Raw genomic sequence first — 15,113 nt, 5'->3', positions numbered from 1 at the left:
TCAGAATGACTCATTGTTATTGACATGTATATTCATCCATAAACACAGTGCAACCTTACATTGATCTTCTGAATGAAAACTTTGGAAAATACAGTGTTTTGTACAATTGTGTTGTACATTGTGGCTACAATGTGTGGTGTTTAAGTTCTTCTCAAGGATACATTTTCAACTTTTCTTTTATCAAGGAAAAGAAGCAGAAGTAAATTCTAGCCTTGGATTAAGTGCTTCAGTTCAGAATTTATTGCGCATTTTTTTTAGATAATCCTAAAAAATTAAACACCAATTATTTGATAGATTTTTAGTTTATATAAACTGATAAGTTTACTGAAGAAGGAAGACTTTTTCACAACTGAAACAGTTAGGGAAAATAGAATTCAAAACTGCCCTGTGGAAGATTCTTGTTCTTTGTGTAAGGAACCTTGTGGAACATACAATTATCAGTTTGGTACTACCAATTCAATTTTTATTGCATTATGGAACAACAACTCTCCTGTTACTCTAATTACAAATTTTTAATCCATTGAACCTCTGAATAATGTCAAAAGGTATTCTAAGGTGAAAAAAATGAAAATTCAATCCAACAGCCAGACCTCATCAAGCAATACAATCGCTATATGGAAGGGGTTGATTTACTGGGCAATGGTTTCAGCAACTATTAAATAACAATGAAAGGTAAAAAATGGTGGTGGTCTTTGTTTTCAAACTTTCTTGATGTAGCTTTAGTAAATTCATGGAAGCTTTATCAATACATTTACAAAGAACAAGTCAAGCAACTCAAATTTTGATGACTTGTAGTTATCGCATTATTATCATTAAGGCAAATAACACAGAAGAAATGGCTATTCCACAAATGCAGACACTTGGACAGCCAACAGTATTTTCAGCTGCAGCAACTTAGTGATACTCAGTTGACAACCATCGTCCTCAAAAAAATGTAATAACAGAAGAATCCACTGCCGACAATGTAAAATTACAATGGTATTTTCATATAATAAGTGTAAAGTTGGACATCACCCAAAATGTTCTATTGATTACCATAAAAATTAAATTGATATATTCATTATATACTGAAATAAAACATAAACATTTCATTTATATTGTATCCTAATTTCTGTTATGTTTAATTTTTATTTACATTCATAAAAATATTAAAAAATAGTAAGCTATATCAGTTTGTGTTAATTTAGACACCCTTTCCTGTTGAAGTTGCGTTTTTGCAACATTTCATAAATCGATAAATAAACATACCTGAGTAACGAAAATCATATATATGATTCAGAAGCATCTATAAACCTAAGAAATAATTTTACGACCAGTGCATCAGAGCGTGAAAATATGGATTAACCACTGTTTTAAAAATAGCAGTTGATCATAAGCTGTAGTTTAAATTAGAGAAAGTTTTTCTTCAGTAAGTTTTCAACCTGAGGATGCCAAAAATTGTGCAGATATTTAGTATTATCATAATGGAACAAAATAGAAGCATATTTTGTCACTGCTTCAACAAAAAAGTAAATGTGAAGAATCATAACATTATGTTCTATAGTGCTTAATGCTCTGCATGAACTCTTAAATTTTATCAAATTCTGTAACATATACAAATTTGAAATACGAAGGAGTGAGCTGTGTAATATGTATGTTTTATAATAATATGTTGAATTGACATACTATTATTAAGTTGCAAAACATAGTCATTGCACACATTATTAAAGCCTTGAATTAACATCAATCATATGCCAAGTTCCATTACTACTACTACTGTGTAATATTATGTTGTGGAATGCTACCTAGGAAAATACGCTATTCACAAGATTGATATTAATTAATTTTGTAAAATAAATTCTTATCCTATAAATACTCATTCTATTTATTTATTTTTTTTCACCAGTGGCTACAGCCCTGGTCATACATGCCAGAGAACATTCAAATCATCTGTGTCAGTGCATTGCAGTTAATATTGTATAATTTTAACAAAATCATGTGAACAGTTTTTTCAGAATTCAATTTGAGATACTAATACTACTACTATTTTTTAAAATAAATATTAATTTTTTCAATAACTTATGGAAATTGCATGCATTTATCAGATATATGTGTTACATATTATTATAGTCAATATATTAAAACTTATCTAAATTAAATTTACTTTTTTTACTTTTTCTTTAAATTATTTAGTTTTGAATTTATATAAGTAGTAATCATATTTATAGTACAAAACTTGTACACTTTGCATTCATTTTAGTTTGGTTATTTGTATCTCAAAATACACAATACTAAAAAATGTATTAAATTATATCCTTAATTAAGAAATTTTTTAACTTATAGTTTTAATATTGTGAATAACTGCATAATGTATATTTCTGATACAGTTAAATCTTATGTACTTAATATTGTTTGGGTAGTGTAGTTTATAGAGGAGATTTAATAATTAATTAGTCTTATAACTATCAGAATAATTGGAATTATATTTTTAAAAAAATTAAAAATTGAAATTTTCAGTGATTATTATTTAGTTTGATATTTAATAACTAAATAGTTATAATGTAACTACAACTATTTCAAATTTTTTCATTATTACAAATTGTGTTAATACTTTTCACTATTGTTTTATGCATTAATAATTTAAATGTGTTAATCTATGTTTAAAATTGAAGTATTCTGTATTTTGGAATGTTATATATAGGGTCTTTTACTTATTCTATTATTTTATTATTTTTAGTGGAGTTTACAAACTGGAGATAGAAAACAAGAACGAGTTGCTACTGTACCCTATCTCTTAAAGCTTGCATCACTTTCTCCAACATTATTACGTGCTCTTAATGCTGATGTTCTTCAGTCATGTAAGTGATCTTTTTTTTTTGTAATTTAAGTTCTTTTTTTAAAAGTAATTATAATAAATATTGTTTGTTACTGCAGACCATTTTTTTTACTTTTAATATGTATCATTAAATTATTATAGATTGTGTTATTAACATTATTGGGAGTAATCTATACAAGAAAAAGTTAAAATTTATGTATATAACTTTTACAGTGTTTAGTCTTTCTTAACATTTCTGATAGTGCAAATACAACTTCAGCCATTTTTATAGGATGACTGAAGATGAATTTCTACAATAAAAAAAATGGCCACTCTGTTGATTTTTGTAGCAGATGAAAGGCATCTCAGCCTTTCATCTGGGGACTGGGTTTGAATCCCAGTCAGGCACGGCATTTTTCACATATGCTACAAAATTATTTTTCCATATTCCCATGTACAAGCTTTTTTGTAAGCTTCTGTGGTGAATTAGTTCATCTAGAAAAAAAATGTAACAATCATTTTTTTCTTTTTTGAAAAAATGATATTTCAAAATAGAACTGAAAATATTTTTGAATGTGTAGGACTTTTCTTTTATTCAGAAAGTTAAAAATGTTAATTTGATCTTAAATGTGATGAGAAATGTGCAAAGTAACTGTCATCAATAATTTTTTCGATGTTAGACATTATCATTGTTAACAGATGTTCCAGCATTTCTTGTGGAAAGTCCCATGTTCAAATTCCAATTAGGCATGGCATTTTTCATACACTATAAACTTTTTCATTAAATATTCCCATACATAAGCTTGAACTTATGTGGTGAATTAATCGTCAATCAAACAAATAAATAATTTGAACTTTCACGGTAGCAGGAAGATTAAAGAATGTTTGTATTTTATTTTTCACTTTTTAGTTTAGCTCACACAACTTAATGCTATTTGAAATATGTAAAAAACTTATAAACCTGAAATAATAAAACTAACAATAAATTTATACAAACCTTAATAAAGACCCTATCATTACTCCCCTAACAGGCTATTCTTTTATAATAATAATTTTTTTTGTAAGATTTTTTTCTTAATTTTCTTGAATCAGTAGTTTTTATTTTAAATTAAAAACCTTTTCCAACAGAAAATTTATAAAAGTTATTGATGTATATATTTTTTTGATATTGTTACAGTGAATTGTGATGTACTTGGATGCTTAGCTGATAATGGTCCAGCATGGGCAACTTTCTTTCAGGGAAGGCAGCCATTGCTTGATCTTATAGTTCATTTAATGTTGAACAGTGAGCAAGGAGCAGAAAAATTTATATCTTTATTACTTGAATCAGCATCTCATCCTAACAAAAATGTTAAATTGACTGCTCTTGAAATATTAGGTACAAGTATAATTATTATTCATAATTTATTGTATTACTATTCAAAAATTTCATTATTTTATGACAGGTAATAATCATTGAAGTTTTACTTCTGAGTAATCAATTAAAAATATTAGCTTTTATCATTGAATAAGTAGAAAATGTTAATGTAAGTAAAATAAAAAATTCTTTTTGTTGTATTTCAAAGTTTAATGTATCTTTATATAACTAATTACAATTAGTAATTACTTTATATAACCTGCATCACTTACTATTATGAGCAAGTAGATGTTGATATAACAATTATTTTGTTACCAATCAGACATGATGACAGTTTTTCTATGATGCTACAAGACCCAAGTTCAGATCCAATTAAAGTTTCTTATAACTGATTGAAAATTGTATGAACCTTGATTTGAACCCATCTGCAATTCCTTTCTTTATGTCTACTGACATGTTTTAAAAACAAATGTGTTTATTTATATATATATATATATATATATATATATATATATATATATATATAGAGTATACATACATACAAATACATTACATTATTATTTAATTGTTCGATAAATGTATTGAGTAATTTTGTAAAGACTAACAATATGAGGTTTTCTTGTTGCTAGTTTTTTCTTTTTGTTAATTTTAAGAGCTCACTGAAGATTCTTAATTCATACATTCTAAATTTATACTTTTGAGACTTAATGTGCGTTTCTTTATTTTCAGAATTATTGTTAAAAGATGTTGATCTTCTTGTTAGGTTAAAAGGATCTCCTGTTCCATTTTTAACTTGTGTCCAACAAAAATTACCTACTCTTCAACCTCTTTTACTTAGTGATGAGCCTCTTTATTTGCAAACTGCTGTACGCCTTCTCACTTTTCTTGGTAAGTTTATTAATTTTTAAAAATTAATAAAGTAAGTTTATTAAAGGTCTTTTCAAGTACTTTGAAAAATATCCTATAAGTTTTTTCAAAAAATTTTCTGTTATTTAACGTTGAAAGGTTCGATTATTACTACGATCATTATTACTATCATTTGTAATTTGTGGATTAAAATGTTTTCTTAAATATTAAGATGCAATGATAACATTTGCAGGTTATCAAAATCCCAGTATGCTTCCTGGTGCTTTATCTCATGTAATGATGAGACCAATGACAGATCGACAATTAGCAGCACTTGTAGAAGTAGCCCATTTTCAACAAGATCAGGACTGTTTTGCACAAGCGGTTATGTTATCTTTACGTTCATGTTTGGAATTAGAAGTTGGTAAGCCTGTACATCTTTGGCTTAACTTGGAAAAACTGTTAAGGTAATTTACCTTTTATATTTGGATTATTATATTTTACTTGTATACTAATTTATAAACAAAGTTCTCCTAATTCGCTTGAATGATAATTTTATTTCTTTATTGAATTATTAACAATTTCATCGTTTTTTAATACTACACCATAAATGTAAATTGATCTTACATTTTAAGTAATATTACTTTTCTTTTTTTCTCATTTTAAGCAATAGGGATTTAGTAATATTCTCATAATCATAAAGGTAGAAAATGCTCATAACTACTATAACAGATTATTCACCCCCATTTATTTACTTAACATCCATTTGTTCTTATAAGAAATAGTGTATTGATAACATGATCAGTTATTACCATTCTTTTTTTTCATATTACTCGGATTAGTTTGTCTTTTTTTTTTAGAAATCTGACTTAAATGTCTGTTGGTTGCTTATTATAAAACGGTTAAATGGACTGTATAATAAGATTGACACTGTTTGAATGTAACTGAAAATGATGACATCTTTATTATATTAGAATGACACTCCATGTCCACTTTAAAACCCAACTGACCAAACAACACACATGAACAAGGGAGTGGAAGAACTCCCTACAACACCATACAAGCACCACATGCATGCACATACAGAAAAATATCCAACATCTGTAGTTCTATCCTTTATTCCCTGTTTTAGCAGTTTGCTTATGTTACCCTTGCTGCTTTTTGTAAGTTTAATATCATTATAATTCATAAAATTTATTATAAGAGTATGTACATTTCTTCACATCTTTAGTGTTATTTAAGGAGTTGAGTTTTAAAGTATTTCTATTCTCAGATAATTAGATTATCATCTATACTAATGTAATATTAATAGTAATCTCTCAATATTTCACCTTGAGGATGATTTTGATACAAACGCATCAAAGTCAGTTATATTTTTATTGAATCAGTGTGCTTACAGTCATGATCATACTTACCCCAGACTACTTCAGCATCATCAACATGCTACTTCTCCCTGAGCATTCTCTACAGTGATTTTGATCCTTTCCATGTCCTTATTCTGGTGGTCCCACCAATATGTAGGTCATCCTGGAAATTCCCTTCCTGCTGCTGTTACTTTCTACACTTACTTTATCATGTTTCCATCATCTTTTTAATGATATGCCCAGCCCATTTTAACTTTTGCTTTTAATTCTTATGATGATTTGATTCTTTGAACAAGTATCTTATTTCATGATTGTGCTTCCTCTGTCACTGATCTCCTTCCTCTGTTGGCTGAGGTATTTTCCTAAGGATTTTTTTCTCAAATATAATGATTTTTTTCATAATTTAATTCATTAACCATATTTCAGTTGCCTAGAATGACAAGATGAACAGTTTTTTTGTGAGTTCTTAGTCTTGATTGGTGTGATATTAATCATGACTTAATTTTGTAGTTGGTAAGAGACTTAGGTTTTTACCTCTTTATTATTTCTAGAACTAATAAGTACAAAGGTATTTTAATATATTACTAATTGAATGTAATTGAAAATATATTAAAGCTGGTAATTTTTTTCCTCTACTCATCCAAAATGCTTGATATTTGGTTGTATTGTTATTAATTTTAGTCCCACATACTGTATTTCTTTCTGCTGGATTCTTAATAACACGTCAATATCTTCCTTTTTCTTTGTTAAAATAATCACAGTATCTTCAAATGCAAGAGCTACAATTTTTTTCCCAAATCCTTAGCCGTAGTTTGGTTTTCTTACTTTTTTTAAGAGCTCCTCTTAGGCAATGTTGAAAAGCAAAGGTGAAATCCTATCTTGTATAACTCGTATATTTTCCATGGATGTAGATGACATGTAACATGTAAGCAGTTCTCATGCAATTTCAAGGCATTCTGCTTTTTGCTTCTCATTCAGTTTGTGTGGTAGCCATTGCACTGCAACCTTTTTTTTTGTCCAATTGTTGTGTTAAAATGTGGTGTTTTTTGGTATTCCACTTTCATTTTTGATTTTTCTCACTTTCATTGATCATAGTGGCAACCGGCCAGAGCTTGACTCATTTGCTATACTTTTTCTGCCCTCTCTAAACGTTTTATGCCAATCTGGTGCTGTAATCTACAGTATTATCACCACACACTTCCCTTAATGATTGGTAAATTATTGGCACAGTATTGCCTCTTAAAGTTTCAATTTTGAAGTACCCAGAATGCTTAAATTTTATTACATGACCCCAAGTTCACTTCTGTCTTGTCTTTGAAATGCACTGACATTGTTATGCATTTAAACCCTGAACAGCTTAAATGGTCTGTTTTGTGACAGTTCAGGCTATACTGGTTCCGTCGAGTTGTTCAGTGTTATTTTTTTTTTGCAAGCCTGCACACACAGTGCAATACTTTTGAGATAACCCTTGTACATTTATAAATGAAAGTCGCTGTCAGCTCAAGCTTCACTTATGAATAGCTGATTCTAATAAATGAAGCTTACAGGTTGATTCGTCATTCATTCGTTGGTTTTTGTTATATAGCATTTCCAAAATATGCTGACATTACAATACTACTTCCTACTTGATCTGATTCAAATTTTTTGCCATTAACTTACTTTAATTTAATTTTAATTATTATTTTTTAAATGATACTATATTAATATAATTTTGATAAACTTTTGTTAAAACATTTCTGAAGTTATTGGTAGTTTGGACAGTGGAGTATACATATGTAGAAAGATTTTAAATAACATTTTTATTATGAAATGCAAGAAAATAAAAAATGATGGAACTAGGTAACCATACTCTAAAGAGAGATGCTACCAAAAGATAGCGGCAATAATATTCTCTAGACTGGTAACAGCTTTAGGACACAGCTTGTTGTAGCTATAATATGTATTTTTTTAAACTTAATACTTGGTCTTATGTGTTAAAGTTGGCTGTTTTTTTAAACATTTTCAAAATTTTTACATCTAGTGTCTCAGAAAAGTAAAATGAAAGCAAATAAGATATTTGAATATTTTTTAGATATTTTATAATTACTTCTTAAAATGTCCAGTGTCAACAACTGCATTTTCTAAACTAAGACCAAAAAAAATGTAAGAAATAATTTATTAAATCCTTGGAATTTTGACTTTTGAAGGTCAACATCAAATTACAGACAACTTAATCCATAATTTAGCACTTACTTCAAAAGTTGAGATTTTAATGAGAACTGAGTAGTGTTATTTTCAATATTAGGAAGTTTTTTTTTTAAGATGGTTATATAATTTATTTTTTATCCCACTTCAGTTTTATTTACAAAGTAAGTTGAACTCTGAATAAGTGTACAAAGAATGCTGTCTATATGAAAAAAGACTTTTCAAGAATACAAAACCTGAGAAAATTGTGACTTAATATTTATAATATATGAGCTTCTAAAAATGTATATAAATATTAATAAAAATTGTATAATAAAAAAAACAATTGTAAAATTGTATTATACAATGTACAATTGTAAAATTGTATTGTATATAAATACTAATTTAAATTGTTCTTAATTAAGGAAATTTTATTTTTTCTTTAGATATTTGTTTTATTTCTTTTAACTTTTTCTAGAGAACAAAAATCAAAGAAATTGGCCCTCAGCGGATTGTGGCCTAATTTGGGAGCAATTGCAGAAAGTCTTTGTGAGTGTCGTTCACCAATAGTTTCCTGTACTATTGCTACTGTTCTTGAACTGGTTTTGAACATTTCACAAGAAAATTTGTCTACTCAACTGACAATATGGCTTACTCATGCATCTGTTGCATTCTTTTATACTTGTCTTTCTTTGTCTGGTTTGTGCTTTTACTATTTTGATTTTTAATTTACTGGATTTTAATGTTATGAATATCTCTATATTAATATTTTAGTCTGTTTTTTTTTTTTCATAAAAATTAAAACTGATTACATAGTGAATCTTTTAAAATCTGAGCTTAAAAGGTTCCACCACTATTATTTTGAATGGGGATAGGAGGTTATTCTTTATCCACTCCATAAGCCACCTGTCATATTCGTTCTACATGAATAATTTGTTTATTTGCTTGAATTAAAACCATAAAGCACAGAATCCATGATGTTAAAAGAAAATGGTTTTTTCTTTTGTTTTTAATATCATTACCAAATACAACAACCACAAAATATTGGTACTATCAAGAAAGATGCCAATAATTAATTCTTTATTTCATATGATAGCAAACGCATAGTTAAGAGGTGATTATGAATTACAAAAACATGAAAAAAGGAAGATATTTATGGCAGTTATTTAGAAAATTATGTATGGGAATTTCCCATTTCCTTATCCATTATTTGACTATTTTTTTTTCAATTTATACTTGTTCTTTAAATTAAATTTACTAATGTATTTAACTCTTTGAGAAGTGTTCTTAATACTTACCAACTAAACATCTTTATATGAATTCTTTTATTTTGATTTTACAAAATCATGTGCAGATATCTTTATTTAATATTATCAACTGATGTTTTTGGTTTATGTGACAACTTTCTAGTTTATCAATAAAAAGAATAGGAGTTGTGATACAATGAGTGTGGAGATTATTATATTTAATTTTTTTAAATAATTAAAATTAGAAATATGAAAACATATTTACTTCCACTGTAATTCAGTGCTGTCTTAAAAATTACTGCTGCATCCATTCAGATTTTTTTTTGTTATTTTTATCATGAGTTACTTAGCAGATTATCAAATTAAAATGAATGCTAGTTGAAAAGCAACATTACCTCTGCTGAAAGAGATGCACTGTGTTTAGTGTAGAATGCTGAAGTTTTAAACTCCTAGGGTTATTGAAGATGTGAGTAGCATGCAATATTCATTCCAATACTCATTCTTAAATTTATTTATATTGCATTTAAGTTTATATTTAAATTTTATTTATTTTCCAGTACTTATTCTTATTTTTTTTTAAATTTGCTGATGTATGGTAGATTTAAGTTCACTCAAATCTCACATGATTTAATTACATTTGGATAAAAATTACATTATATTATTTAATGTTGCTAAATATTTAATAAACTTTAAGATAATCATAATGTCTACTATTTGTATAAATTTTGTTCCATTTAACAGAAGGTTATCAGCGATCTCAAGGTACCAAAATTGCTGGACGATTGTTACAAAGATTGGCTACTACATCAAATGTGTCGAGAGCTCTTGCTTTACGAGAACTTTTAGAGACTGCATTATTCCACCCTCCTTCATATCTTTTTGGTGCAACTGGAGAGCTTCTCTCACTAAATTCTACTACACCCTCTGTATCACTGCTTCAAGAAAATCAAAAACAGGTTGGTTAGACAGTTGTTACTGTAGACCAAGTTTCATTTTTATTCTAACTTCCCATTCACTTAGCTGTCACCATACATTTAGTTGGACTAATTTTGACCTGATTAAACTTAATTTTTTTTTTATAGTGTACATATTGATAATAGTAATCCATCACTTATCATCTTTTTAATGGTTTCAATTACCTGTAAAAAAGCAAAACATTTATAATTAAGAAATATTTTCATTAGTGTTTGTAACTTAGTATTTTTATTATTTTTTTTTTTTTATAGTAGTGTGTGGAGAATTAAAGGAACTTTTGATTATTTCAAGATTTATTTATTTTTATTATAAACCAGACTTTATCTTCCATGTCAACTCATTTTAATTATGGAAAAGTAAACCTTAAATTTTGATAACATTTTTTTTAAATTTATAATCAAGTTAAATTAGAAGAGTTTGACGTTTTCAAAAAAAAAATAGCTATATACTTAAACATTCCTTAGGCTTTCCTTTGTATCATAATAATGTTCCAGTCAATTTAATGAGTGTTTTTACATTCACAACATATTCTTAAATGTGATTAGGATATTTTTAACTGCCCACTCTACTTTGCATCTATTTCACAATCTTACATTGCAAAAGTACTTTTTATTTTGCAGAAAAATTTAATTATTCTCTTTGTGTATTTTAACTATTTTAGTATGTTATACCATCTGAGAATATATACTGTACACATTTTAATATAGTAATATGATGCATTTCATTATATGATTAATTAACAAGGCCGGTAGTAGTCATTCAATATTTAATTTTTTTCTAAAATTCTGCTTTTCTTTATTAGGTAGTCTCTGTCATTTGCAATAGGCGTAGGTAAATGTTTAAAAGAAAACTTATAGAGAACATTGATTTGCATATTTTTAACATAAAGTTTTTTACAGAAATAGATCAACTTAAATTTCAGTTATTTATGCACATAATAATGTTATAATTCCTACATAATTATATAGGAATAAAATATTTATTTTTCACACACACGTACACATCAATTCAATTGATGATAACATGCTTTCTCCTGAAGCCAGATAAAGTAATCCAGAATTTAATTGCTATTGAATGAATAGAGATAATGGATTTTAATATTAAACTAATTAATAATGTCACATTATTACATTTTATTGAAGTAGTTTCCTTAAACATTATTAAATGAGAATGATGTTTGAACTAGAGTTTGGAAAATAAACTAAAATAAACTTTTATTCGTGAGATCCATTCATGAGTTGCCTCATTCATCAAGTATGAGATTTATTTTCCATTTGGTTTTTATTTCACAAATCATTTTTGACCAATTATATGCTTTTGTATTTTACGAACAGTAATTCCTGAACTGTGCTTGAATTTTTTTGTGCGTGAAGTAATTAAGAACCCTTAACAGATTTGTTCAAAATCTATTATGATTACTCTGCAACATTACTTTGTTAGTTATTGTAACAGTGACCACTGATAAAGTGGGAGATTGATATCATTTGCCAGTTTTTCCATGTCTGAATATTATTCATAACAGCTTGTAGATTTAAAGTGTTGCATTATAGCAGAATTGAATCTTACAGAAGATTAACAAGGAGATTCCCTGATTTGAAGGCCAGAAATTTTGGATTGTCGATGTATAATTCAAGAACAAAATAAAAATAAATATTTCCCCAGAAACTTTATTTGTCTTGATTGCTGCTTTTGGGTCAATCCGTTTGAAGTGTCCCAAAAAAACATAAGCTGGTTGCTTGGCCAATTCAAAAAAAATTGAAACTTACCCACTTCTTCCATACATGTTTCAAGACCTTAAAACCTTTTTTATTTTCATTTAAGCGGTTTACATGTGAGGCGGCCATTTTTGTTATGATGGGCACACCTATTTTTGTGATTGAAAGGGTTCACAGAAAAAATAATAAAAAACTATTGGTCTTGGAAGGATGAAAAAAAAAGCAATTTATTCATATTTTCTCAAGGTAAGAGATTGGTCCAGTGGTTTATTTACCTATCTCTCTTTTTTCTGAGAAAATTACCAATTAAGTTGAACATCAAAAACAGTGAAATTTCATTTTTGGTCATTTTTTTCAAGAGGCAGGGATGGCATACACAGTTAGAAATATTTTTTATGTGTAGCTGTATGTTAGTAGTTTTACCATAAATAATATTAATGGTGATATACTTACCCCTAAATGTTTATGAACTTTTGAAAACTAATTTTTTTCTTTAAATTAATATTTTGGCTTCAAATAACTCTGATGGGGCTGGTGATAAAAACCTCTAATTTGCACAACCTGGAGTGTTTGTATAGATTTTATGGCAAATATAAAGGTTTCTTGTGTATTTTACAAATAAAAAAGTTATAACCTCTCAAAAATCATGAAAAACCTGTTAAAAGCGATAGCATTTTGACTCATTAAATAAGTGCTCCAAGGAGGTTTCTTGTCTTCTTTGCACTTTACATTTTTTATATTTAGCCCTTATGTTGAAGTTTTCAATATTTTTAAAATAGTTTTTTTTTTAATTATTATGGATGGGTTGTAATTTAATAACTTAACCAATATCAGTAACCTACAATTTTGATTCAAAAATGCTTATAAAACTTACCCAAACTAAGATTTCGATGAGTAGCCTATATCTTTTTTCAAGAATTCATTTTTATTTTTATATGGGTTTCTGTAAACACTATCGAAGAAAAAATAAATTGTAGCAAAATTTTAATTATTCTTCAATGAAATAGCCTGTATTTAGTATAGTTAACCAACAGCTGTGATATTTCTTCTGATGATTTTCTTGAAATTGCGTGTGAACAACCTATCACTGTAGTTAGTTCAAGTGGTGTCAACTTTCACAGGGCTTTGCAGATCAGTACCCACACTTTTTTTGTTCAGACTTTTGAAATGATGTATGTGGTCCAGCTGGGTGGAATTTTACTATCTACCACTTTTGAAAAAATATTTTGAAACAGTTAACACAAAGAGATTTTCCAGGAACTAAATTTAAATTTGAAAAATTTGTTTTTTAAAAGCTTGCTTTAATGTTATTTATCCTAAGTTTTTCTTAACTGATTTTTTATGAGTTCTCAAAGGGCCACAACAGAACTGTCCATACAGGTAACTGAATTTTGACAAAAACATTTTTTTCATGATATTTATAAACACTAGTGACATCTTAATTAACACATTAAAAAATAAGTTGTTGGTTTTCATCACTAATTTTTAATTTTCACAAATTTTAACGAGTTTTTTGACACTTACCATACTCTGTTTTATGACACTCTTCATTCACATAAATTTCTATAACATTGTATTATGTAAATTGTTTGTAAAAATGTAACTGATTTTAAAATTTGCAAATATATTAAGTAAAACTTATTTATTTAATGAACACTTCTAAACACAGAATATGAAATTTGAGGCACTCAGTAAAGATGTGAACAGGTCACTGACTAATGTCAGACTGACCAGTCTGTAACTGCAAAGCTAAATGATGCAATAAGCATAAATGTGCATGTTGCAACATGAATTTCAACTATAGTAATAAGTATAAAAATATTAAAGTGCCAAGAAGACAAGAAACCCCCTTGGAGCACTTACTTAACGAGTCAAAATGGTTCACATTTAGCAGGTTTTTCATTTTTGAAAGATTATAACTTTTATTAGTAAGTACACAAGAAACCTTTTTGTTTGCCATAAACATCTATAAAAACAATGTAAGTTGTGCAAATTTGGGATTCTTATTCCCAGCCCCTTCAGAGTTATTTGAAGCAAAAATTTGAATTTAAAAAAAAAATTAAAAAATTTAGGGTTAAGTATATATCACCATTAATATTATTTATGGTAAAACTACTAACATATACCTACATATAACTTTATTTTGGTAATTTTCTCATAGAAAGAAGAGAGATATGTAAGTAGACCACCCTTTTACCTTGAGAAAATATGAATAAATTGCTTTTTGTTTCATCCTTCCAGGACCAATAGTTTTTAGTTACGATTTTTTCTGTGAAACCTTGCAATCACAAAAATAGGTATGCACACCATAATAAAAGCTGTGCTGCCACAGTAAACAGCTTAAATAAAAAATAGTTATGTCCTGAGACATCTAGGAAAGAAGTGGGTAAATTTCAATTTTTTATTAATTGGTCAAGTAACCACCACCCTTGGATGTATTTATTTAAATACATTCATCTAATTAAGCATTTCCCAAGTATTTTATCAAATAAATCAAAATCCTGCAGTTACAAAAATCCAATTTTTTTTATGACCTTCCTTCATCATGAATTTCAGCTTTACCTTTTAAGTGTTTGTCTTATATGTGTGTCATCTATGTGCTTGATAAATAAATTTCAGTCATCAAATTTATAATATAAAAACTGAATAAAG

At 27.6% G+C, this 15,113-nt stretch overlaps 1 protein-coding gene across 5 annotated transcripts in view; it reads left to right on the top strand.

Annotated features, from left to right (window-relative positions):
• The window catches only part of omd (integrator complex subunit 5 omd), a 72,880-nt gene that overhangs the window by 42,588 nt on the left and 15,179 nt on the right, over positions 1-15,113 (top strand). For all 5 annotated transcript variants that reach the window (XR_012755140.1, XR_012755141.1, XR_012755139.1 and 2 more), the window contains 6 exons: positions 2,717-2,837; positions 3,972-4,172; positions 4,881-5,039; positions 5,251-5,464; positions 9,003-9,223; positions 10,513-10,727. Coding sequence is in view for 2 of the 5 variants with exons in the window: in XM_075356247.1 (XP_075212362.1) it covers positions 2,717-2,837; positions 3,972-4,172; positions 4,881-5,039; positions 5,251-5,464; positions 9,003-9,223; positions 10,513-10,727 (1,131 nt within the window). In the remaining 3 variants the exon portion in view is untranslated. The remainder of the gene's footprint in view (positions 1-2,716; positions 2,838-3,971; positions 4,173-4,880; positions 5,040-5,250; positions 5,465-9,002; positions 9,224-10,512; positions 10,728-15,113) is intronic.

Source organism: Lycorma delicatula, chromosome 2 (genome assembly GCF_047948215.1).
Source record: "Lycorma delicatula isolate Av1 chromosome 2, ASM4794821v1, whole genome shotgun sequence".
Classification (NCBI taxonomy): domain Eukaryota; kingdom Metazoa; phylum Arthropoda; class Insecta; order Hemiptera; family Fulgoridae; genus Lycorma; species Lycorma delicatula.
The sequence above is the reverse complement of the archived record's forward strand: the minus strand, read 5'-3'. Positions and strand labels throughout refer to the sequence as shown.